Below are 26,972 nucleotides of genomic sequence, written 5' to 3'. Positions count from 1 at the left end.
TTCAAGAAGCACACCATAGTGATTGGACGATGGCCAAATATTTTGCCGTTGATTCAGTCCCTAAACACTCCAGAGGTAGGAACAGAATGTCCGCATTATGCATATTGAAATCCAGTTCCATCCTAAAAGCTTGCTGTATCACTCCGCAAAGGATGAATACCGATGAAGAATTGCATTCACATTTGTAATGAGAAGAATTTCCATGAGCATCCGCAACCAAAAGAATTTGCCTTTTTAACCACATCAGCACGGCGCAGATTCCTGCGCTGTGCTAAACGTTCTAATGAGCCAACGGGCTCATGATGGAACGGTTCCGTCATGAGCACAGGCCAACCGACGCTCATGACGGCGCCGTTCCGTCATGAGCATCGAAGGGGTTAAGTTCTCTGATACACATTTTTGTTTAACTGAAGTGAAGGGCGTTGAAATATAGAAACACGATGGATGTGGGATGACCAAATGAGAAAGCAAAGTCTGATGCCCGCACGATTACTTATTACCTGTTTTCTTGTGTGACCCAGGCTTTCTTGACTTTATATCATTATACTTCAATATTATGTATGTACATGTTTACAGGACTATTAGGCCGAGAGCACTGAAGACCCGAGATTAGCCACATACAAACATCTAATCGATATGGGAGAGGCGTACTACACACTTGTGGAACCTTTTTTTCCTTTAAGTGTGAAAGGGCATTGTTTTGATATAGATATTTGTATATACAAAAACAACACTTAAGAGATGTTGGGACGTGCATTTTTTTATCCCTGTACAATTGTTACAATGCAAAATATGCCCTGGGTTAAAATTGCATTAAATATCACTGAACAAAAAAATATCTAATGCTGAATAATAAATTGTTACAAACCTTTTAACAGCATCTTTTTTTTGGCTATCAATTCCGTCCCACCATTTTGAAAAATAAGATATTTCAGCCCACACAAACTTCCTCTTTCGATCTTCCTGAAGCTTGATCACCATGTTATTGAGGATGTGCTGTGTCTGATCTCGAAAATAATCATCAAATGTCTTCACCCAACCTAGAAATAGAAATATAGCACAATAGGTTTTAATGGTTATTTAGGATATACATTCTCCCATACCTTAGTGAAAGAATTAAGTTTCTTTCACTAATCATAGATTTAGATTTTTTAACACATGCCCTTGTACTTAGGAAAAAGAGAGGTCTGTAACATTAAATTATACTGCAGTTGCAAAGCTTACGGGTGCACTAAATCACATGCTTGGTGAATGCAAAACCACAAGTCTCAAAGTACTAAAGGCACACCGAGTCAGAAATGACGGACTCTCAATATGCAATGTATGGCTCCTAGCAATTGAAAAGGAGAGGGAATAAAATGTGGGTTACCTTTTCTTTATCAATCACAATTACATTTACCAATGCTTTGAAACTACAACTGTAGCTGCAAACCATTAAGTAAATACAGACACCTCACCATGAGGGATCTTTTCCATTTTGTAAACTTAGGCTCAGTCACAGTGGGAGCAGGTGCATCATGGCCGTTCCTTTTTAATTAACATATTTATTTTTTAATTGCAGCTCTGGTTCGTGTAAAGGGACAGGATTGCAATACAGAACTTTGACAGTGAATACTACCCCATACAGGCCTCCATCGCAGCATTTGCAAAAGATTAGAAGGGGCTGCAAGCTGATTCCTGCAAATTTAATATTACATACGTGGAAGGATTTCAATGTTTTGTGAATAGTCTCTTTGTGGTACGAGGGTGTTTATGCACTGCTTATATGGCAAAGCGAGAGGCATACTATCAATGAACATTGCGCTGTCGCTAGCCACTTTTCTATATTAGGCCTATGCTTACTGCTGAATTTTCAAATATTCTACAGGCACATGCATCAATGCTGGCTTTTGCGATTTCTTAATTGCGATTTTTAAGGAATCATAATTAAGGATTCGCAAAAGCTGATGCATGTAGAAATCGCTTAAAATATAGCCATTTCTAAACATTCCTTAACTGCGACTCGCAAATTGCGAGTAGCAATTAGGGAATACCTCCCTATTCTGGGAAGACATTCTCAATTTGCAATTCTCAATTAGAGAATCGCAAATTGAGAATGCAATTTCAAGGGTGCCAGGGTGTCAAAAGGACACCCTGTTGCACCCCTGAAATCTGCATTTGAGTAAATCTTGAACACACACACACATGCCCTAAGGGCATGTGTGTGTGTAAAATGGAACTTTGAAAAATGCACTTTAGTGCACTTTTCAACGTTTTTGCAAATTACCATGAAGTTCAACTTCATGGTAATTTGTGCCCCCTATTAGCGAAATCGCTAATTATTGTACTTTAATGCATTGCATTTAAGGAATCTTAAATTGCGATTCCCTAAATGCAATCGCAATTTGAGAACTCACAATTAATTGCGAATTCTCAAATTGCAAGGGCCTTGACCCTTGATGCATCGCAAAAGCGAATTTTGCGATCACAAATGGGCGATTTTTGCGAATCTCACCGTTTGTGATCACAAAAAGCTTTGATGCATGTGCCAGCTAATGTTTTAAATATTACCAACCATTAGGCATGGACCTTAAATCACATTCACAAAGCATTGCTAGCTTTGGTCACCTATAAGCAATGGCCCTAGAACTTAGTAATGACATAGGAAAAATACAATGGGATGCACACTGAAAAATCACCAGATTCCTTAAAACAAAGACAAGTAAAATAAAACAAGTTATGGTGATATACAAAAGAAGAACATACAGTTTAGAATTTAAGTTTACAGTAAAGGAGTGTTCTCTTGCAGATTAGGAATACCGTGCCTATAGTAAGTGGGTTGGAAGCAAGCTAATCTTTAAAAGAGACACATGCTGTGATCTAACTATTGGTACAGGTGAATACATTTCTTCTGCAACATTGTTTATTTCTTACTAGATTCAGTTGCCTTGGATAGAGAATTAAGTAGCATTACATCGAAAGGACTGAGGTGTTTTATTTCGGATTGACTGATTTCTCTGAACTACTTGTCCCATGTGTCTTCGACTAACAATTGAATCCAAGCAGAAGAGTCCACAGACCCTATACACAATGTGTCAATTTGCTGCTTTGCAAATCTTTTAATGAATATAACAAACTGAACACACAGGCATCTGTTCAAAAAACGATGCCTTGTGTTTGTTCTTAGCTACTTTTTAGGTTTCGCCTGTCGAAAGCTGCGCACCGCTCAGCTTTTCGGCGCAGGCGAAATCTTACGTGTACAGTATGTGTGTGTTGTCCCGCCCCTCTGTTCCATTGGCTAGCTCCATAAATGGAGGCTAGCCATTCGAACAGAGATCTGTCCATCAATGCCGGAGCAGATTTAGGCTTTTCTCAACGTCATGAAGACGTGTCCACTGTGGGCGTGTACTTATTTTTTTTTTGTTACATGGCTGTTTTTCATCATTTGTTCGATCGTCCTGGTCCCGCATGGTTGTATCCCGCTGTCCGTTCGCCCCCCTCGTGACTCACGCTGTCCGTGTGCCCGTCCCCGCTGTCACAAGGGGCACCTCTAGCCGTATCTCAGCCCTCAATCCCAGTCTTGTCGCCCGTAAGCAGGGGCCCCACCAGACAAGGTCGTCTAATGGCTCTACAAGGGCTCCTCCGCCCACACCAGCCTCACCTGACCCTCCGCAGCATCGGGCAGAAACAGCCTTCGCAGCGCCGTTCTCCTCAGAGCTGCGCCATGCCCATCGGCGATGTCACAGCACCAGGTGCCAACTCCACAGTAGCCCGGTTCAACTTTGACACCGCCCTCAGCTACCAGCTATATTCCCAAATCCACGGGGCACCGCAGTCTCTGGCGTATATCCGGTCCTCAACTGAGCGGGGGCAACACACAGGAGCCGCGTCTCCTCAGGACTCACAGCTGGGAAACATAAAGTGCAGCCGCCATGTCAAGTCCCAACATCCTCGTGTGCAGCCGCGGCCTCTCCTGCACCCAGTGTCCGTCTCCCGCACCTCCGGGTTTTTCCCAGTTTCTTGTGCCCGTGTTGATAATCTTCCAGTTCCTGTTAATGATGTTGGAGACCTGGTTGGATGCTGTGTTGTATGTTGTCACACAGGTTAGTCGTGGTTCCTCAGGGGCCCTGATGGTTGTTTCCAATAGTGCTTCCCTATTATAGGGAAAAACCCTGATTCGCCTACAAGAGAGCGAAGAATCTCAAGGACCAACTGGTCCATACAAGACCAAGACGCACTTCCTCTCCACCCAGCAGCATAATCCTCAACGCCTGGGGCCTTCCCAAGCTCCCAGGCCACCAGCCATGCAATAATTGCAGCGTGTGCCATCTGACTTTAGCATCAAAAACCCTAAATCTAGAAACAGGAAAAACCTGGACACAACGACAGTTCACTAACTGTAACTCCTCAAACCTAATATACTTGATTACCTGTAGATGTGGGCTCTGATACATCGGGATGACGTCCAGAAAAGTAAGGACAAGAATGACAGAACACAGAAGTACCATCCGATGTGGCAAAAATATCAGTAAACTGACGGATCATTTCCTAACTCACAACCATATCCCAAACGACTTCACATGGACAGTCATTGAACAATTTGACCCTACAAATAATAATTCTCCAAAAAGAACAGCGATGGATATACCGATTGTCCACCCATACAAAGGGCCTGAACGATTCCATTCCGTGGAACTCCATCAACCTGTAAAAAACAATTGGTTCCCTGTGCCCTCTGCCTCTCAGTCTATCACAGAGTCCCCCTCTGTCACTCCCAACCAGAAAAAGTAAATAGTGCTCTCGAACTCAGGTGCTTATACAGCGCCTACCCTTTGGAATCACCGCACGTGCCCACAACGTGCAACCATAGACGCGCTAATCTCTCTCGCACATGCTCCCCACAAGCGCGTCTTTGAAATCAACTGCAAGCCTAATGCGCGCATGCGTGCAAAACGCTCCCGAGCGCGTGCGCATAACAAACAATGACAGTGCAGTCAGCGCGAGCGCATCCCTCCCTTTATTTCCACTTATCCCAGGTGGAACCAACGACCGGGGCTACTTAAACCCGAGCTCAAGGTCCTCACTCACTCGTTCCGGGCACCGCAGAAGGACGATAGGTCCAAGGAGGATCTAGACCGGGAATACCGTGAGTAACTCAACACTACCACTACAACTGGGGTAAGCAACCTCTTTTCTCCCTACAGGTTGGATGTAAACCACTAGTTTCCCTATCCTTGTCCTAGGGTCTTTTTCTCTGCCAGGTGACCCAAGGAAGCCTTTGACAGCAAACAGCCAGTGTGAGGATACCTACCTCTACTTACCTGTACCTCACAAATGCTATTATCCACTGTCCTAGCTCACCACAACAATCGGTACTTATTGAAACCAATGTAGGTCAAATATGACCACACCATAGCCGCATATAGGTCATTCACTCACCTTACAAGTCGGCTACAAAATGTGATTATATTTTTCTCACAATACTAAAATGACTCTCCTTTGTACGTTTGTCTCTGTCCTTGTTATATGTAGCAAAACTAGAGGGAATCCCCCTCTTACATGTAATCACACCTTAGCGAGTGCGACACATAAACCAACAACACAAACACTATCATTTAGTTTTTTGCACTTTATACTCACTTGGTCCTGAGGAAAGCCAATTTTAAATTTAATAAGGCCTGGCTGAAACATGTAGACCACACCAGACGCAGGAGGTCATAATTCACACTCCACCGCGTCTAACAGCCTTTTTATTGCTAACAGAGGCCCAGTCATTAAACTTATTTATTTACCCTCGGGTACTGGGACCTACTGTATAGCTTTTAACTTCACTTTCTCACTCATGACACTGCACACTCAGCGAATATACCAGCTCCGCATCGAAGCACACCCGGGACACATTCGGTGTCACGGTGGTGGGCCCGATGATGAAGCATGTCACCAACTAGGTTGGTGGGTGAGGGCTTCATGAACAATATTTAAAGTATTGCATTATCACCATCTCATAGTAATACACAAAGCTGTCAGGAATATTCCAATCCTTAAAGGTGGAAGGAAATAAAATATAAGACTTTGCTAAAAGTTCTGTTGCACTGTGTAAGTAATTTTCAGATCTCTGTCCACGACTTTGTGAAGCAGTTTACAAATATAGACTTTTTGATCCATTAGTCATGTGAATATCGAAACATTATATCTTTTAAGTCTTTCTCTTCACCTGCAGATCTGGTTGCATATTTGAATTGTCATGCTCTGTTTGTGAAGGATTCTCAAGCTTCTACATTTGATACAGGATGTTTTTTCAGTCATATAGCTTTTGTAGTCATTTTCTTTTCTTCAGGAGGTACCATGGTGCTCTATCTTTATCTTGGATTGTACCTTCACTATCTCAATGATTTAATTAGTGTTTTATTCCCTCAAGGTTATCGGTCTTGTCTGTTCTGTTTGCTGTTCCATACGGACTACTTTCTCTATTTATTCCTTCTATTTAGTTCTAGTCCTCTAATTCATTTTCTATACTTTCCTACTTCTTTTCATTATGGCAAATAGAGATACTTAAAAAAATGCAACTTTAAATGTTAAAGGTCTTGATCATCAAATAAAGAAATGAAAAATATAACATGTTATGTAAATGTAAAGTAGATATTGGTTTTCTACCAGAAACTCACATTGATGATAATATTCTGGCCTATATGACAAAATCATGGGTTGGCAATATAGTTTCATCACTTATGCAGGGGCCTAAAAATGGTGTAGCTATATTCTTTTCTCTCATAAGTTATAAGTCACCATTTAAAATGACAAACATTATTCTGACGGTCGATATGTGTATGTTCAAACATCAATTGAGAAATACCCCATTCATTTCTTTAATGTTTATGTTCCTATGATGCTCATTTTTGTAAATCAACTCTTCAGAAATTTTACTATTGGGACTGTCCTCGTATTCAAGGAGAATTTAACATGATATCTGACCCACTTTTAGATAGAATTTCAACAGTTACATTGCATCCCCCCATGGTCATATGCATTATTTAAAGCATTCCTGACTGATACACTGTTAATTGATCATTGCAGACTCTCAACTCCCACTTTACTTTCTATTCTAATGCTCATTCCACATATTCAAGTAATGTACTATTTACTTACCTCCAAGAATTTATGCCAATCTTAAATTAGACGGTTTCAGATCATGCCTTAATTCGTTGTTTTTTTTACTCTGAAGGATATTCTGTGAGAAAGTGACATCTTTCTTGCGTGGTATGCCCCCACTTTTTGCTGCATTGCTGAGGTGCTTTGACTGAGTGTGCACTGGGCTCCTGCCAATCAGGTGCCCAGGGCCTGTGTTCCTTCCCTAAAACGGTGTTGAAACTAAAACCCAATTGGCATACGTGGCCACATGTCAGCCCCTGGTAAATGGTACTCCAGGTACCCAGGGCATTCTGAACAGAGAAGACCCCTAAGGGCTGCAGCACTTATTGTGCCATCCTCATTGGCCCTGTACCTTGACACACACACCCTGCCTTTGCAGGCTGAGAGACTTGGTGCAGAACTAAACAGAGAGTCAACATGGCACACATCCCTGTGTGCCATGCCTACAAACCCACTGCCCTGGCATACCTCAGTCACCCCCTCTAGCTGGGGGCACTATGCCAGTGGTGTCGTCACAGGTGCACGAGCCCTGTGCCCCTACAGTACCCAGGGCCATTCCTGGGCACTGTAAGTGCATTGTTGTCATTAAGAGTATATGGTGCAGGGAGGACGTCATCACGAACTCCACAGCAACATTATGGCTACATTGAAGAATGACAAGTTTGATATCAAACTTCTCTGCACATTAAACCCACACTTGATGCCAGTGTGGGATTTAATGTAAAATGCACTACAGAGGGCATCTTAGAGATACCCCCTGAAACCTAACCTACAATCCACGTCTTGTCTGAGAGGCTGCCACACAGCAGACATGTTGCTGGACCACTGGATGGAGAGCCCCCCGCTCTCCCTGGCCTGCAACAATGCACATCCTGGGCGAGGAGCTTGGTCTACTCCCCCAGGATGGGCAGGGGGAAGCTTTAAAGGCATACCACCTTTGTGAGCTTCTCCAGGCCACTTGCTGTACTCAGCAACTGGCCCCCACCGGTTCTGACCCCCACTCTGGCGGAGAGACTGGCGGGAAACCCTACGTGAGGAAAGGGGGTGTGCCAGCCTGTGCCAACTCCACCCCTGAGGTGGGAGAGGCGAGGTGAAGCACAACTCCGGGCTCCGGCCATCTTGAGGATAGGGAGCCCTGCCCCATCAGAGATAGGCTCCTGCCCCCCTCCCACAGGAGAGGAGCAGGATAGAGGGTGTACCCACCCCAGGACAGGGACCTATTGGTTCCTGCCAAGCCCCTACCTGTAACGCCCCTAAATTTAGTATTCAGGGGCACCCTGAACCTTCCTTCCTCAGATCCAGATTTCGAAACAAGAAAGAAGACCAAGAAGAAGAAGACTTGCCGTGCAGCTGCTTACAAGAGTACAACACCAACTGACTTGGCCCAGCCCAACAGGCCTGTTGATCCTTGAACCTGCTCCTGCTAAACCCTGGTGTCTCCTGCGGACAGCAACCTCGAGATCCCCGGAGGACCTGCCTGCCTTGACCCTCTTAGAGACTGGGACTCCCATGAGCAGTGGTTCTGCTCAAACAGCGATTCCCCTGGTGCCAGCCAGGAACCGTGAATCCAGCATACTCTGCACCTGCCGAGCCCGGCCTGTGCCCGAGTAGACAAAGACCCTGAGGACGTCCCACCGGCAATTCTGACCTGGAATCCAGTGCCCAAGGACCCTCCTTGACAACCCAGACGTTGCCGGCAGCCTCAGAACCAGGGACCCCTCCGACCAGCAGAGGGTAAGATTTCCCAACTTGAAAAGACACCCCTGCACCCGGCACCCTCAGGCCCCCTGTGCCCACCTCCGGGGTGCCTACCTGTTCCTCACCTGTTATCAGTTACCCAGTGCTGCCTCTTTTAGCCCAGCACTGACCCTGAAAAGTAATTTTAACCGTACTTACCAGTAACCTGAATTTCCTTCCATAGGAACCCATTGTCTGGTTTTCATCAGAAAAGTTTCCATGTGCCGATTTTCAGAAACGACAAATATTCCTTAAAAATCGCCTGTTTGATTTAAACGCATTCCTTCAACTGTTTACAGGAGACGCACTAGTGCTGGATCCAGGATCCAACACAGAGTAAGAAAAAGTAATCATAACGCTACTTACCTGCTAGGTGAATTTCCTCCCACAGGATAACATTGCTTTGTTTTCACTGAAAAGTTTCTAAGTGTCAACTTTGAAAATACAATAATATTCCTTAAAAATCACTATTGTAACCAAAACGCTTTTACTTAACTGTTTACAGAACATGTCCCAGGACTGAATCTAGGATCCAATCCTGTGGTTAGAAAAGTAATCTACAAAGCAATTAATTGCATTTAACTGGAAATTCCCATTGAGCTCAACGTTTCATTGTATTTGAAATTTTGTTGCCTATTGCAACAAACTGTAACTATTGTAATCAAAAAGTCTATTGCCTATTTGAAAAGTATTTAACTACAGTAACTCATTCTGAGAAAGTATATTTTGATACCTTGTTGGTTCTAAAAGAAAACTATATCTTTTGATACAAAACAATTGGCATAGAGTTCAGTTCTTGAGTGTGTGACACCATTTGCTGACTGAGTGTGTACAACAAACACGGTCCTCCTATACTGCCTTACTGCTCGAACAAGCTACCACTTTAGAGAGTAAGGTTATATCTAACTTTAGCCTCTGTCAAACCTCTGGGGACTGTGGACTCTGTACACACCGTACCTTACTTTGGTCCAGTATATACAGAGCCACTTTCTTACATATTCCTAAATATAAGCACACATGGAGAATGAATACTGATAATGTACTATCTAAAGTACACCAAAACAAGTTATTATCTCTGAACACTTACATAATAATCAACCAGAGGACAGTTTCAACAGAACTCATTGGGATGCTTTCAAGCATTGTATTAGACATGTTACTATTTCCAATTCAATGCAAACATTGCAAAACAAACACTTTTTGCTAATTACATATGAATTAAAAGAAAAACGATACATGCTAGAAGAAATCCAGATGGGCATTTACTTGTCTCTGTCATGGAAATAGCTAAACAATGTCAGAAACTTTGCTCAAACTTTTACAGTAACCCTCATGATATTTAAGATACCACATTAAATAAATTCTTAGTAAATTGCAACTTATCATCCTTCTGCCAGAAGTATTCTTTATGCTCCTTTTAATATGAAAGCGGTCTGTAATGGCATTAGATCTTTAAATGCCGGAACACCCTTACATACTGATGGTATTTCAGCAGAAGTTAATTCAACTTTTATGAACCAACTTTCTCTTCTCCTACTATCAATGTTTCAGGAATTTGCAAATAAAGTTTCTGTGGAGGGATCTTTTAAAGAAATAACTATTATTGTGCTTCTTAAACCAGATAAAGATCCTACATTAATCCCCAAATATCATCACGTCTCATTCTGAACCATATTATTCATCCTGAACAGGCTGGCTTCCGGAAAGGTAGATTATCCACACACAATGCTAGATTACTATGTCACACTATCACCTCCTTAAAGAAATGTAAATGTCCCATTACACATTAGATTTAGATGCTGAAAACAGCTTTTGATAAGGTCAGCTGAAAGTTTTCATTTAGAACTATGAAAAATGTTTGTTTTTGTTGTACATTTTTTTCTATGGTTTAAAGCACTGTATTGACCGCCATCAACCACAATTATTGCTGCTAATGGCATTAATTCTTCCCCTTTTCACCTGTTTAGAGGCACTAGTCATTGATGTTCTTTATCCCCCTTACTTTTCATTTTACCCAGTAAAGCACTAATACCTCTTATTCGTACATCTGTGAACAATACAAGCATTACCATCAATTAATACAGTTCTCAAAGTTTCTGCTGATGCAGAAGTTTTTCTATATGTTAAAGACCCTATACATACCATACCAGTGAAATGAGTTGTTATTGATGGTTATATATTAGTATCAATATATAATGTAAACATCAATAAAACGTATTTTCATTCCTCTGAAAATATTTTACACTACGTATATTTTACATGGCGCACACACACTATGTGGAATACCACGGGTCTTAATTATCTTAGAATTTATTTTTAAATTCAATTAAAAATGCAGTTGATTTAAATTGCAAAACAGGTATTAACTCAAATTACGGAAAAAATGTCTTCCCTCAACTTATCATGGTGAGGGAAAATTGAGGCAATTAAAATAGTAATAGCTCCACAAATGCATCTCATGCTATCAATGTTACCTATGAAACATCTTTTTTACCATTCATAATCAATTTGTTGCTGAATTTATTTGAAATAACATATAAAAAAAAAACTTCACAAATCTGAAAATTAGAAGGGACTCGGTATCCCAGTTTTTAAGAAGTATTGTTTTTCCTATCTAACAATGCAAAGTGTTAATTAGTTTTCTAATCCCTACCCACAATTACCACTCTTAGGGTTTTCTTCAAAAGAAATATAACACTTTTTCATTTGCAATCAATTCTTGCAATGGATCTTAAAAAAGCAAAGTTTTATTCTTTAAATCTTTAAAATGTGACATTAAGTTTAGATGAAACATTTAGTAATAGTATTGAATCTTCTATCAAGGTAACTTTATGGAATAATCCCATGATTAAGCTGAATAAGCCGACCTCTCACTGGAAAAAAATGGATCCATGATGGCATAGTTTATATTTAAACTATTTTCGGCAGTAATAAATAGGTTTTTATCTTTTTTCTGATTTATAATTTCAGTTTCAGATCGCTGGTTACAAATATCAGAGATATGTTATCTGTTTTTATGTAACCGTTGTCATAATTTTCAAACGCTGATATTATTGTTTGCCTATATTGCAAAGGTTTTAACTAATTGGCACTAGAAAAACGACTTACTTACTTATATTCTGTAATGCATTTCTCAATGCTTACAACAATTCTATTTCCTGATCCTCAATGTTTGGCTCTCGAGTTGTTTTTAACTATGCATAGCTTATCTGGTAATATTGCTTCTTAAGCATAAAAATTGATTGATGCAAATTCTAGCAATTTATTAAAACTAGAGGCCCAACACGATTTCCCAACATCATAGTGGAAATCATAGTGGAAACCCTGAGAAGGAGTATGCAGTCCTGCTTCCATTATTACAATGCGACCGCCTTCACGGCGGTCGGAAAGTGTCTTTTTTCTCTTGCAGACTGTGCTGCGGGATGCAGCACAAGCCACAATTGAAAAAATACACTTTTAAACCAGCCACTCACAGTGTGGCAGACACCATGCGGTGCCTGCCACGCGATGCATGTTTGTTTGCCCAGGCCTCATAGTGGAGGCCATGGAGGGACATGAGGCCCTGCTAGGGGCCCCGGAAGTCATTTTTCGCAGCCTTTCTATGTCGCAAAGTCAGACATGGAAAGACTGTCAGAAACGATATCACAATCCCGACAGCAGTGCCTTAGCAAAAACGCCGCCATTTGGAGATTATCTGTCCGACCAACGCTCGATGGGATCTCCGATCCTATTGAACACGTCAGTCTTTTTCCCAGGCTGCAGCTGTCTGACCGACCGCATCGTAATGCGGAGGTTGGCCCGCTAACTCAGATTGTCGGCGGACCGCCACCGTCAACCTATTGGTGGCAATCCGCCCGACATCGTAATAGGCTCCCATGTGAATCCTGGCAAAAATTTGGGCAACCCAGTAGACCCTTGGAGGCTTAAGTAAATTGTACTAGTAATTGGTGAGAGTGCCTACAAGGGTTTTTTTTTTATAACAACACAAAGGGAAAGGGGGTCCAAGGGATATTTAAAGACCTGCCTTGGTTCGTATCCCCATACAACAATCGTAGTACAACCAGAGAACCAGGGGTCTAAGAGAAATGGATCTATTCATCCATTCGATAGACGCTACTGTAATTAAATCAGCGGAGAAAGCAGAAATTCCTATTGAGCCTAAATGTAAAGTACGCGACAATGAACTGTGATCGTGAACACAGGTGATTATCAGTGAGACTCAGTAAAAATGGATTCCCATCAAATGTCTTGTGATGATCTATATTCTCATCTGGTCATCCATGGCCGTGGGGCGGTCTGTCTCTAGATCATTGAGACCATCTCCACTCCCACACTCCAAAAGGAGTTTGTGAGTCTAGCCCACAATCACTGTGCTGACCATGAAGTAGATAGAATAAATATGGGAATCGGTGCAGTGCGAAGAAAGAAAAACGTGGTGAGTTAAAATAGGGTGGCAAAAACAAAAAGAAGGGACATTTTATTCTGTAGACTGTTTTGCCCTCTAATTAAAAACAAGAACAGTGGTAGTCCCAAACAAATATTTGACTACCAAATAGGGCCTATTGGGTAGTCAAAGATTTGTTTGAGACTACCGTTTTTTGCACTGGTCAGCACAGTGATTGCACAGAGTGGGAGTGGAGATGGTCTCAATGATCTAGATGGGAATCCATTTTCACTGAGTCTCACTGATAATCACCTGTGTTCACGATCACAGTTCATGGTCGCGTACTTTACATTTAGGCTCAATAGGAATTTCTGCTTTCTCCGCTGATTTAATTACAGTAGCGTCTATCGAATGGATGAATAGATCCATTTCTCTTAGACCCCTGGTTTTCTGGTTGTACTACGATTTTTTTTTTTTTTTTTAAACAAAAATCTTCTAGAATAAAAAAAACTGGATTTATAAGCCCTAGTTAGTGGCTTATGACAAGTGAATTAACAGAATTAATCATATTCATTCAAGACAGATATATCCACAGTAAAGAGAAACCAGCAAAAATACAAAAAATGTAAGCCAGGTGTATGCTTCTCAAATACACATTTTTGTAAAATATTCTATTACAAAAAAGGGTACAAAATATAATACACATAAATACAAAAGTAACTGTGATATAACTTGTTCTAACAGTTATTGCCTCATAGACACTTTTGTTGTAGTCCATTTCAAATATTTTAAATGAGGAAAACATCACTGAAGATACAATGAAAAATTCCAAATGGACATTCACAACTGAAAATGGGTAGGATTGTTGACGTTTCAGTCTTGTCTTGTGCTAACCTCTATAAGACCATCTTCAGGATGTAATGTTCTTATGTAGACTGAAGATCCTGGAGCAATAAATGAATATAACCCTATATACAGTACATGTGGATGATAGTTTACAGAAAAGTAGTGCAGAATGGCCTCCAGCAATCTATAGTATTGTCGTCTTACAGATGTTAACTCAAAACAAGACCAAAACATCGACAATCCTACACATTTTTATTTGTAAATGTCTATTTGGAATTGTTCATTGCATCTTCAATGCTGTTTTCCTAATTTAAAATTATTTGAAATGGGCTACAACAAAAGTGTCTATGAGAAAACAGTTGTTGTTAGAAAAAGTTATCTCAGTCACTTTTGTATTTATGTGTATTATATTTTGCACCCTTGTTTGTAATAGAATCTTTTACATAAATTTGTATTTCAAAAGTATACACCTGGCTTACATTGTTTGCATTTTTGCTGGTTTTTCCTCATTTACTTTGTATATATTTGTCATGAATGAATATAATTAATATTGTTAATTCCCATTTGAATCCTGGCAGCCCATCTCAGACATAAATATTTTCTAGGCAAATGTGGAAAAAATCTGGTTGTGTAATGTATCAAGTTTGCTTTCATCTTCTATATGTCTGAAAAATTCTTTCAAACTGACTCTAGCTAAGTTATACAATGTAAAACGTTTGAGAAACCATATTGCTGGAATTTTAAAACGAACCCGTCTACTTGAAATATATGCTATTTGAGTGTCCAGTTATTAGTAAATATTGGTCTGTCAGGTGTAAAATCAACTTTTTTATATTGATCATCCCATTATATATGGAATTATTATTGGTAAATATTCATTTGTTACATTTTCACTTTTGAATATAGATGTTAGACTATTTAGTTTATTAATTTCTTCTGATATCAAATTAATTACTAGGAAATTAAAATCTGCTTACTATATATCTCCACATTCCTGGTGAAAGTGAATAATATTTAAGATAAATGGAAATGAATTCCCTGTTAATAAGAAGCCACTTTTTAATGCATCTTTTATTTGGAAGACTCTGAATGTTTTTTCTTAATATTAGCTAAGTTGTCAAATATCATAAGACTGTATAAGATAATATTATATAGGTAATCCTAAATATGTTTTATTTTTGATAATTCATGATTAGTATCGAATTCTAGTATAGATAAGCATTTTTACTTACTATTGTATCAGCTATATTCTAAAATGGATGACTATTTTGCTATTATTCTTAGATTGTATTTTAGTTGCTGGATTATAACACTCAAAATATTTTTCAACGCCAAAACTGGAGTGAGGCAGTTAACCAGTATTGCCCTCTGTAGCAGGTTATAATGATATAGTCCCTAACAAAAAGCTACATAATTTGAGAGAGTGTTAGGGTACTATTCACATTTTTAGAAAGCTTTAACAGAGGTGGAGTTTGAAAGATCGGAAATCACTAAACACTGGAATAGATTCCGAGTCTCTTTAGTGATTACCGATAGACATTTTATTAAACACTAACTAGTGCTTCGGCCTAAAGAGAGTACTTCGAATTTGTTGAGAAGCTTTCCTGCCTGCAAACCTCGTTCTCTGCAAAAGCTTCTTAGTGTTATCAACGTTATGGTCACATAAATTTTTTTCTTATATGCTACACAGTTCAGTATTAAAGTCATTCAAACCTAGACTTTCCATTAATGGAGGTTTAGTTAAATGATAGTGTTAGAAAATGACTGGTCAGACGTTATAGGATACATTACAACTAGAGTACTTTAGAGGCGCACAGTGAAATAAAATGTCATCAAAGAGGGAGGTGCTTTCAACAACTCTGCTGCTGCTCTTTGATCGTTTGTTTCCTAAAAGCCAACCTTTTTTTTGTCTATCTGGATTGATAGTAGACCTTTACTAACAATAAAAGGAACTGCAGAACAAGAGTCTTCGGTATGAGGTACCTCAGCATTCGCTTGAGGAAAACCCACTCATTTGCTCAATTAGCACAAAGTGGTAACACTGTCTGGAACTTCTTTGTAGTACACAGTAACTTTTTCATCAAAGCACAGAAAAAGAGAAAAAACGAAGGAAAAATTAAGCTTCCATCTTGATGTTTATAGTGTGCATTTGAAAGCAGCACCTGTTTGTGATAGTAGAGTTCTCCTCAAACGGAGTATAGAGTGGCGTGTAAGGCATGTAAGACAAGCAAGGCAAATGGCCCCTATGCCATCTGGTTGGTTACTAAAAGACGTGCTTGATGGGGGTGCAGTAAGCCCCTCATACTCATGTGCTCTGGTTACCCTGTACCTGCTACACTGATGATAGTTAGGCTGCTAGGAAAATGTGACTGACAAATCGTGTTCAGTAAATGTATGCTGATATTACCTGGGTCATTGTGTGAATGTGGCACAACAAACACCTGAAGAGGCTCACTGTCCCATTCGTTCTCCTCATATGTAATTTGAAATCCCTGTTTCCAAACACCACCATCTGGATTATCAAAAGGAAGCATGTCATAAACATTCAGCATCTAAAATAAGAAACAGAACATTGGGTAAAAATGAGAAGGTGGTCCGTAAACTGAAAAGGGTAATTCTGTGACATGCAGGACAAGCAATCTGCATCCATTTTTTAACTTTGCTAAGGGCTGATGTACAATTTTCATTATTTTTACCATTGGTCAATGACAGAGAAGGCAAGTCAGCTCATAAAAGAAGACTCAATGAGGAATCTTAGGTTTACTTTAGCCCATCCAGGTCTGTATGATGTCACATTATCCTTAATAATATTTTTTTTACTGAAAGCGGCAGGTGTCATTTCGATTCCATTTTAATTGTAAGAAATAAAACTAGGAAGAAGGTGTCTGTTTTTCAAATAGGTGAAGTACAAAGTTGCGGAAAAAGAATGTCCTTTATAGGCAAACAGCAGTATATATTAAACATTTGGTAAATCCCTAAATTAGATTCAGAGACCTCCTCACCACCCGGCTTTAGAAAGCCACATTACTCCGTCTTCTTTGGTCTTGCTTGGCAAACCACATTCTCTCGGCAGCCTGCTTTGTTCTCAAATTCAATAATATTTTCAGTAGCTTTAACGTTCACTGTTTTCCTTTGGGATAGATATTACAATATATTATGTGTACAAAGAAGAAAATAAGTTACTTACCTGTAACTGCGGTTATCCAGTATTGATATCTTTCATAGATTTACATGCTTGAAACATTCTCCGTCCTCAAAGTTGGAGTCCCACGGTACTATAGTAAATCAGTATAATATAGTAACATAAGCCAATATGGCATTACAAAGACACTTAACTAGCCTACATATCTATGCCCTTATTTTAAAAAAAAGTCTGAAACATCAATCGGGCAACCCACTATTCCCCAAGGAACTGTGTATAATGATTAATAAATGTGTTTCTATGTTCTTTTGATAAAGTTTTTTTGTGTTTAAACTGATTGATTCTAATATAAAATATCTATTTATTGATGGAAACTTTGAGTTCCGAGAAAAAGTTTGTTCACTTGACGACTCTTGATTACTCAAGGATCACATATGTTTTGTTATTACTTATTTTAAAAAAGTCAAACTTCAACTATAAGAAATTAGGAAAAAGGACTGTCTAGAACACTTTCAACAAAGGCTGAATCCCTAGATTTTCTCGCACAAGTGGGAATAAATTATTCTGAACTATAAGGGGAGCCTTTTAGGGTAGGAGGGTGGGTCACATGTGAATCTATAAAAATATACCAATACTAGATAAATGCAGTTACAGGTAAGTAACTTATTCTCTTATCCACTATTGGATCTTCCATAGATTCACATGCTTGAATCAGAATAGCAAGCAGCGTTGTAGGTAAGTTAAGTACCCTTAGAAGATGGTGGGTAAAAACAATATACCATTGAATTAAGTGATAAGACTTAAAGTTTTTTTTTTTAATTTTTTTTATTGGCTTTTTCAAACCATAGAAATGTAACAAGTATGTCACATAAGATTGTCCACCATACCCTGCCCTCCCCCCATCCACCACCCACCTTCTCCAGAGATGCACAAAACAGATCACTTCGCCAGTATACAGTAACGTGCCATCTACTTCTGCAATATGTAACATCAGCCGAATCCCTCCCCCGAGCACCAGGGCTACAAGCAGGACAATTCTCACCCTTTCAAAGCCCCCCATCCAAAACATAATAACGTCTCCATTTCCCCCACACTCTATTAAACTTCTTCGGGCAACCTCTAGCTTTATATGTAACCCTTTCGGTTGCCATGTAGATATCCATTCCCCTCCTCCATTCGTCTAGTCTCGGGGGTTTGGAGCTCCCCAGGCCCGAGCCACATCCCTCTTAGCCACCACTAAGGCCAGTGTTAGAAAAATTAAGTGGGGTCGGGTCAAATCCACTTCATTTGTTATCCCCAATAGAACCAATTTAGGCTCCATCGGTAGGGCCGTTTCAAGTATTTCACCAAGCTCCCCCATTATCTTGACCCAGTAGTTCTGGATGACCCTACATTCCCAGATAGTACGATAAAAGTTTCCCTCTGCATTTCCACACCTTAGACAATTAGGGTCTCTGGCTCATCTCATCTGATGCAAGCGATATCTATCATAATAAACTCTATGGAGAATTTTAAATTGGATGAGTCAGAGTCGGGATTTCATTGCCGCGTCCCTAAGATGCATCAAGGCAGTCTCCCAGTCAAGTGTGTCCATCTCCCCCAGATTTGATTCCCACGTACCTTTCAATTTCACCAGTCAGTCCGGCATATTGTTAAGCAGGGTTTTGTAAGTCAAGGAAACTAGTTTAGCCGGGACATGGTCCTGCAGCAGGCGACCCTCTAGTGGAGCGTACTCCGGCAAGGGGCCTTAAAGCGCCCCCTCCGCCTGCCAGGCGTGGCGTACTTGCGCATATTTCAGAAACTGTGTGTGGTGCAATCCATATTCCGCCCTCAACACCTGAAAGGACTTCAAAGCGCCCTGTTTCTGTAGGTCACCCAGAACTGAAATACCAATGTCATCCCACCTTTTAAACCCTTTCAACGTATGTACCTCTCGTAGCCACGTGCAATGCCATATCGGGGTTTGTCTCGACGGTTTGTGCGTCCAACCAATCCTTCTTGTCGCCCTTTCCCACAGCTCTACAGTCACCCGTTTTGCGGATAGTAGTGTTTCTTTTCCCCTACCTCCATATATGTAGTGCAGACATGTGCGATGCTCCAGTTTCCCCTCTCCAATCTATAGGTGGGGTGATCTTCAGGGGCATGAAGCCAGTCGTTGATTGGCACCAGATGTTCGGCCCAAAAATATGCCTCAATGTTAGGTAGGGAGATCCCCCCATCATATTGGTTCCTCTGTAGGGTCTCTAGGGCTATCCTAGGTTGTTTCCCGAACCAAAGCAACGCCCAAAGCCCCTCATTTATCTCTTTACAAACCTGTTGGGAAGGGGGAAATACTCATTCTGCAATGCATATAAAAACCGCGGCAGGGTAATCATCTTATACATTGCCGCCCGGCCTAGTATTGTGAGGGGGAGGGTCTTCCATCTGAGCGCGTCCTCTGCAAAGTTTGCGAGGACTCGTTGGATATTTTCTTATACGAAATAACACGATCCTTCATCATATAGATCCCTAAATATGTAAACGCCTTAGTCGTTACCCGTAGCGCCGCGTGTAGGGCAGGCCCCATGTTCTCTCCCCTGGGGCTGTACAGGACCGACTTGTGCCAGTTTATAGTACAGCCTGAGCGTGAACCATACCAGCCCAACAAAGTGAACAAACGCGGTACCGAGACCTCCGGATTAGTGGTGATAAGACTTAAAGTTAACCTAAATATGTACATAAATATAGATGAATATATATGTATATAAATATGGATGAATATATATGTACATAAATATAGATGAACATATATATATGTATTTGCTGCTGCGGAGGGCAAAACGAAATTGTAGTACCACTGCAGCATTCATGGAAGAGAAAAACATCATGATTGACAGGTTTAAAAACAAGGGTTATCTGCAGTGGGTACTGAATAGAACCATCAGGAAAGTGGACGCAGTACAACATAAAGATACACTGAACATGACTGCGGATAATTCAGAAAGAGAGAGTGGTATGGAGAACACTACTCGGATTATCCAGACCTACATCCGGAGTTCCAAAAACATCAGGAACATATTGTCTAAAAAATGAGAGATACTTAAAAGTGACCCGAATATCGGTCCTTTGATAAATGAGAACCCCAATATCACCTACAGGAAGTGAATGAGCTTAAGGGACAAACTCGTACACAGTGACATTACAGTGTATAACACCATAACTAAACAGGGTCTTTGTGGGTTTTTACCTGTGGCCACTGCAAGGCCTGCAAGAATAGCTATATGCATAAAGAATGTATAATTGTGGGTGACAGAAATAAACGGATAACACAATTTCTCACATGTGGTACACCTTTTGTAGTATATTGTCTTGAATGCCCGTGTAGGCTCAGGTACATTGGCAGTACCTTACATCCAGTTAAAAAGCATGTGCTTGAGCATATGCGGGCAATTACTAATCAAGACCAGCAGTATCCTGTGGCACGTCATTTTCAGCAGCACCATTTCTCGAATTGCAATCTACTCAGTTTCTACATACTGGAACACATCCCCAGACCACATAGGGGAGGAGATAGAGCATTGAAACGGAAACAATGTGAATCGGAATACATTATTGACCTTCAGACGAAGAGCCCTGGGGGGCTCAACATAGATGAAGAGCTGTGAATACATCTGTATACAATGTAATCTTATTGTGATTTGTAACCACTAAATCTTTTGTGCTCTCTGATGTCTTCTTTAGTCTCTTAAGATAATTATCTATGAGAAACTGTAAAAATTTCTATGCAAAGTGGGAGTTTCTTCTCACATTTGAATCTTTATTTTGTTTTTCTCTTTGTTTATTCTTTTCACTACAGGAAGAAAGGAAGGGGCCCACCTACATGGATAGTTCACCTTCACGGGCACCCTACCCTTTTTTCCAGAGGCACATGGCAAAGTCACTTCACTTCAGTTAAGAAAGAACACACTTGGGGGTTTGATTATTATTTCATTCAATCAATCAATCAATCAATCAGCAGAATTTGTAAAGCGCACTACTCACCCGTAAGGGTCTCAAGGCGCTGGGTGGGTGGGTGGGGATGGGTCGCTACTGCTCGAACAGCCAGGTCTTGAGTTGTTTCCTGAAGGATGGATGGTCCACGGTCAGCCGTAGGTGTGTGGGGAGGGTGTTCCAAGTCTTGGCTGCCAGGTAGGAGAAGGATCTTCCTCCGACGGTGGCTTTGCGGATCCGTGGGGTGATGGCGAGGGCGAGGCTGGCGGATCGGAGCTGGCGGTTAGGTGTGTAGAATGTGAGGCGACAGTTGAGGTACTTCGGGCCCCTGCCGTGGAGAGCCTTGTGAGCGTGGGTGAGGAGTCTTAAAGTGATCCTTTTGTTGACGGGAGCCAGTGCAGGTCTTTCAGGTGAGCAGAGATGTGGCTGTGGCGAGGGATGTCCAGGATGAATGTGCTGAGGCGTTTTGAATGCGCTGGAGACTTTTCTGTAGTTTGGCTGTGGTTCCAGCGTAGAGGGTGTTCCCGTAGTCCTGGCGGCTGGTGACGAGGGCCTGGGTGACTGTCTTCCTGGTTTCGGTGGGGATCCATCGGAAGATCTTTCTGAGCATGCGCAGGGTGTTGAAGCAGGATGACAAGACGGCGTTGACTTGCTTGGCCATCGTGAGGGAGGAGTCCAGGATGAAGCCCAGGTTGCGAGCGTGGTCTGTTGGCTTGGGTGCGGAGCCCAGGGCCGGGGGCCACCAAGAGTCATCCCAGGGGGAGGGGGATGGTCCGAGGATGAGGACTTCTGTCTTGTCTGAGTTCAGTTTCAGGTGGCTGTTCTTCATCCATTCCGCGACATCTTTCATCCCCTCCTGGAGGCTGGCTCTGGCGGTGGTTGGGTCGTTGGTTAGGAGAGGATCAGCTGGGTGTCGTCGGCGTAGGAGATGATGTTGAGGTTGTGTTGGCTTGCGATGGCTGCGAGGGGGCTCATGTAGATGTTGAAGAGGGTGGGGCTGAGTGAGGATCCGTGAGTTCGCTGATCGGAACGGGGGAGGCGGACTCTCTGGGTTCTTCCGTCGAGGAACGAGATGATCCATTCATGGGCCGCTCCTCTGATTCCGGTGTTGCTGAGGCACTGAATCAGGGTGCGGTGGCATACGGTGTCGAAGGCTGCTAAGAGGTGCAAGAGGATGAGGGCCGCAGTTTCTCTGTTGTCGAGCAGGGACCTGATGTCGTCTGTAGCTGCGATGAGGGCGGTCTCGGTGCTGTGGTTTGCTCGGAAGCCTGATTGTGAGGGGTCGAGGGATCCGTTGGTCTCGAGGAAGGCGGAGATCAGTCTGTTGACGGCCTTCTCTATGACTTTGGCTGGAAAGGGGAGGAGCGAGATGGGGCGGAAGTTCTTCAGGTCTGTGGGGTCCGCGGTGGGTTTCTTCAGAAGGGGGCTCAGCTCGGCATGTTTGCAACTGTCCGGGAAGGTGGCGGATGCGAAGGAGCTGTTGATGATGTTCCGGAGTTGGGGTGCGATGATGGCGTCAGCTTTGTTGAAGATATGGTGTTGGCAGGGTTCGGTAGGGGAGCCTGAGTGGATGGTGTTCATCAGGCGGGAGGTGTCTTCGGTGCTGATGGGGGTCCAAGTGCAGAGGGTGGTGGTCGGGGTCGCTGGTTCAGTGATTGGGTGCGTGGTCAGCGCGCCGAAGCTGTTGTGTATGTCAGCGATCTTGCGGTGGAAGAATGAGGCAAGTGAGTCGCAGAGGTCTTGGGAGGGTAAGATGTCGTTGTTGCAGGCGCTGGAGTTGGAGAGCTCTTTCACCATGCTGAAGAGTTCCTTGCTGTTGTGGGTGTTGTTGTCCAGTTGTTCTGTGAATGTTGTCTTCTTGGTGGTGCGGATCAGTTGGTGGTGTTTGCGGGTGGCGTTCTTGAGGGCTGTCATGTTCTCTGTTGTCTGGTCGTGGCGCCAGGCTTTCTCGAGGGTGCGACAGGTTTTCTTGGAGTTTTTGAGGTTGTTGGTGAACCAGGAGGCTTTTCTGTTGTCGGGTCTGTTGAGAGGGTTCTTCATTGGTGCGATTTCGTCGGCGCAGTTAGTCAGCCACTGTGTGAGGTTGCGGGCTGCTTCGTTGGGGTCCGTCGTGTTGGTGGGGGGGTTCTGGCTGAGGGAGGTGGTGAGCTGGTCGGCGGTGATCTTGCTCCAGCTTCTGCTGGGAACTTGTTGCGGGTGGTGGTGGGTCGTGGTTCTCCTGAAGTTGAAGTGGACGCAGCTGTGGTCTGTCCAGTGTAGTCCGGTGGAGTGGCTGAAGGAGATGTGCTTGCTGGAGGAGAAGATGGGATCCAGCGTGTGTCCGGTGTAGTGGGTGGGGGTGTTCACCAGCTGCTTGAGTCTGAGGTTGGCGAGGTTATCCAGCAGAGCAGCGGTGTTGCAGTCCTTGTTGTTCTCCAGGTGGAAGTTGAGGTCTCCGAGGAGGATGTAGTCTGTGGAGATGATGGCGTGCGGACTGATGAAGTCTGCGATGGCTTCGCTGAATTGTGTGCGTGGTCCCGGGGGTCTGTAGATGAGGGTGCCTTTGAGGGTGGTCTTGGGGTCGGTGTGAATCTGGAAATTAAGGTACTCGGCAGTGGTCAGGGTGTCGTCGGAGTTGGTCGTGATGCGGATGGTGTTTTTGTGGACGATGGCGATGCCTACTCCGGTTTGGTTGACACAGTCCCTCCGGGTGATCTTGTAGCCTTCCGGGATGGCTATGGCGATGTCGGGGACTGAGGAGGCGTTCATCCATGTTTCTGTGAGGAAGGCGATGTCTGGTGATGTAGTGTCGAGGAGGTTCCAGAGTTAGACGGCGTGTCTGTGGACGGAGCGGGTGTTGATCAGGATGCACTTGAGGTAGTTGTTGCTGGAGCTTGGCTTGGCGGGTGCGGTGCAAGTGCGGAGGCAGGTGAATTTGCAGGCTTGGCAGGTGAAGGGTGGCTCGGTAGCAGGCGGGGTTCCGGCTGGCGTTGAGTGCGTGGAGGAGGCAGGGTCGTAAGTTCGTCGGGTGCGCTGGCATACTCGAGGTCCAGGGTTCCTGGCGCTGGGCGCGGTCCTGGTGCTGGGCGCGGTCCAGACGCGGACGGGCGCAGACGGGCTTGCCTTTGGCGTGCCTTCGGCGCACAATCACCGCGCCCGCTGCGCGTGACCGCTGCGCGTACGCGCGGGCTCCATATGAGGCAAAGTGGATGGGAGGATCAGCTAGGAGGCGGGAGCGGGGCGGCCAATGGTGTTCCGAGGAGAAAAGGGGGGGGGCTGCGAGGGATCGGCGGCGGGAAACGTCAGCGGGAACGGGTGTGGGCACACGAACCAGGAATCTAATCACAGGAGAGGGAGAGTAACAAAAACACGAAAGTGGCAAGAAACACAAAAGGCAGCAAAGGGCACAGCGGAATCACAACCAGGAAGCAGTCACAAGAGAAGGAGAGTGAAAGACACGAAGGTGACAAGAACACAAGGCAGCAAGGGCACAATGGGGATCACGAGGCCAGTAGCGGGGAGAGGACGAGCAGCAGCTAGGGGTACCAGGCAAGGACGCGCTACAGCAGGTGAGCCGTGTGGCGTGGGGGGTGTCCTGGGAACAAGTCACACTCGCCTACGCCGCACGGGCTCCATATGAGGCCAAGTGGGAGGGAGGAGCAGCTGGGAGGCGGGAGCGGGCGGCCAATGGGGTTCCGAGGCGAAAAGGGGGCGGGGCTGCGAGGGGTTGGCGGCGGGAAACGGCGGCGGGAACGTGTGGGGGCACACGAACCAGGAATCTAATCACAGGAGAGGGAGAATGATAAAAACACGAAAGTGGCAAGAAACACAAAAGGGAATCACAACTACAGCAGGTGAGCCATGCGGTGTGGGGGGTGTCCTGGGAACAGGTCATTTTGCTCTATGATGTAATGGTGTCTCCTATTATATAATTATTATACATGGTAGTAACAATATCATTTAGAAAGTATGGGGCAGGCATCAGTGGATTGTGTGGATTTTGATTCCTTTCGCTTTGATATAATTAGGGCACTTGCCATAATCTGAGTTATGTAATGTGAGTGACATTGTTCCATATTATAAATGTACTATGGGTACTTTTAATGTGTGAAAGGACATGATCTCGATAGAAAGATGCTGAATGGTGTACTGATTTGGGCACTTGGCCAGCATGGTTTTCTCCCTGCATTATGTTTGCGTTATGGTCTGCACCCGTTTTTTCATTTTGAATGGACAACTTTATTTGTCTACCATGTAGGACACTAAAAGTGCAAGAGACAATGTATAATGTTTTCTCTAGGCACTGGAACGATATATTTGTATGGTAGGTGAAATATGGAAAGGGGCGACCACTCGGTCCCCCCGAACGTATGTATGGTAGGGTGCCCTGACCCCCCCGGGAAACCATTTTGGGCGGGAGGCGTGTCTCGGCTGGTATGCCCGAAGCGGCGTAGCCGGGGCGCGCCTTTTCCCGCCCAAGAGGGGTTGTCCTAGACACCTACACCGTTGGCCACGCCCCGTAGGCGGATCGGAGGAGGGTACACGCCATCCCGAGGAAGAATAAAAGAGCAACAATCTAAGGAAGCATCCTCTTGTTCCTGTGCTTGGAAGCTGCACCTCCTCGTTGCACGTGAGCCCGAGACGGAACAAGGAGCCAATTTTGAGAACTTGTAATTTTGTGTTTCTCATTTCAGTGATTCCGAAGCTTTGGATCCTGGACCTCGAGTCGAATAGCCGTGAACGATGCCTGGCAAGAAGGTCGGAAAGAAGGTCGGGACCGAACAAATGCTTCGCATGCTGGTGAAAGACATGGCGAACATGAAGAAGCAGATGGCGGCAATGAATGGTACGGGTAGACCGAAGAAAGTCATCGGGCCAGCATTGCCGGGAGTAGTCCCTGCCGGGAGAGGTAAAAGGGCCAGGAATAGGGCGGCAGGGGGGGAGGCCCTGGTTCCCGAGTCACCTCCGGCGAGCCCGGTCAGTCAGTTGAGGCCCCAGTTCCGATCCCGAACGCGGGACAGCCGATCCCTGTGGTAGTTACACCCGTTAACGAGGGGGATATGCCTCCGGAACTGGCCACCCAGTTGGCGGCGTGGTTAGGCAAGAGCAACGAGGGTGCTGTGGCACCGGGAGACACGGCCGAGGAGGCCAGGTTAATAATGAAGCAGTTGCGGCAATCGAGAGATGCTGCGAAGGCACCTTGTCCTCTTGTTTCCCCGCAGAATCCCTCGGAACAACCGGCGTCGAGCGTTGGAACAGCAGCAACAACAGATCCAGCTACTGGTTCGGGTAAGCAGCCGTTGCCAATGGCGGGGGAGGGATCGTTACCCTCAAGGAGGGAAAAGGTGGTCCAACATATCCCGATGGATGTGAAAGAAAGGATTTGGGCGGATAAATATGTGAACATGTTTTCGCTGTTGACCGATCACTATGAGATAGAGCACGTTAAAAATCAGAAGGAGTTGTTGCATCCGAGTGTATGGCGTGCAAAAATGGCGGGTTTCAGAGTAGATGAAACGATCGCTAATTGGGCCAGAGCATTCGGAATGTTCACTGCAATCATGGGGGAACGTAGGCCTGAAGTATTGTCGGAATTAGCTTGTTACCAGACACGTATAATGGAATTTTATGAAACGTATGAAGGCAATCAATGGATGGGGTATGATAACAAATTTCGTAAGCACACAAAGAATAACGGGAACTCGGGTAGAAAAGGGGTCCGTTGGAGCTTTAACAGGGGCAAGTGCACTAGGCCACAAGGGACATGCAAGTTCAGGCATGAGTGTG

The 26,972-nt window shown here is 43.8% G+C and overlaps 1 protein-coding gene across 1 annotated transcript in view; it reads right to left on the bottom strand.

The window, feature by feature from the left end:
- Nucleotides 1-26,972, bottom strand: part of MAN2A1 (mannosidase alpha class 2A member 1) — a 1,326,430-nt gene that overhangs the window by 1,159,044 nt on the left and 140,414 nt on the right. Inside the window, exons 3-4 of the mRNA XM_086961008.1 lie at nt 16,503-16,647; nt 869-1,040 (exon numbers count right to left, since the gene is read on the bottom strand). Of these exons, the coding sequence (XP_086817134.1) occupies nt 869-1,040; nt 16,503-16,647 (317 nt within the window). The remainder of the gene's footprint in view (nt 1-868; nt 1,041-16,502; nt 16,648-26,972) is intronic.

This window comes from Lissotriton vulgaris, chromosome 3_1, assembly GCF_964263255.1.
Source record: "Lissotriton vulgaris chromosome 3_1, aLisVul1.2, whole genome shotgun sequence".
Taxonomy (NCBI): domain Eukaryota; kingdom Metazoa; phylum Chordata; class Amphibia; order Caudata; family Salamandridae; genus Lissotriton; species Lissotriton vulgaris.
The sequence above is the reverse complement of the archived record's forward strand: the minus strand, read 5'-3'. Positions and strand labels throughout refer to the sequence as shown.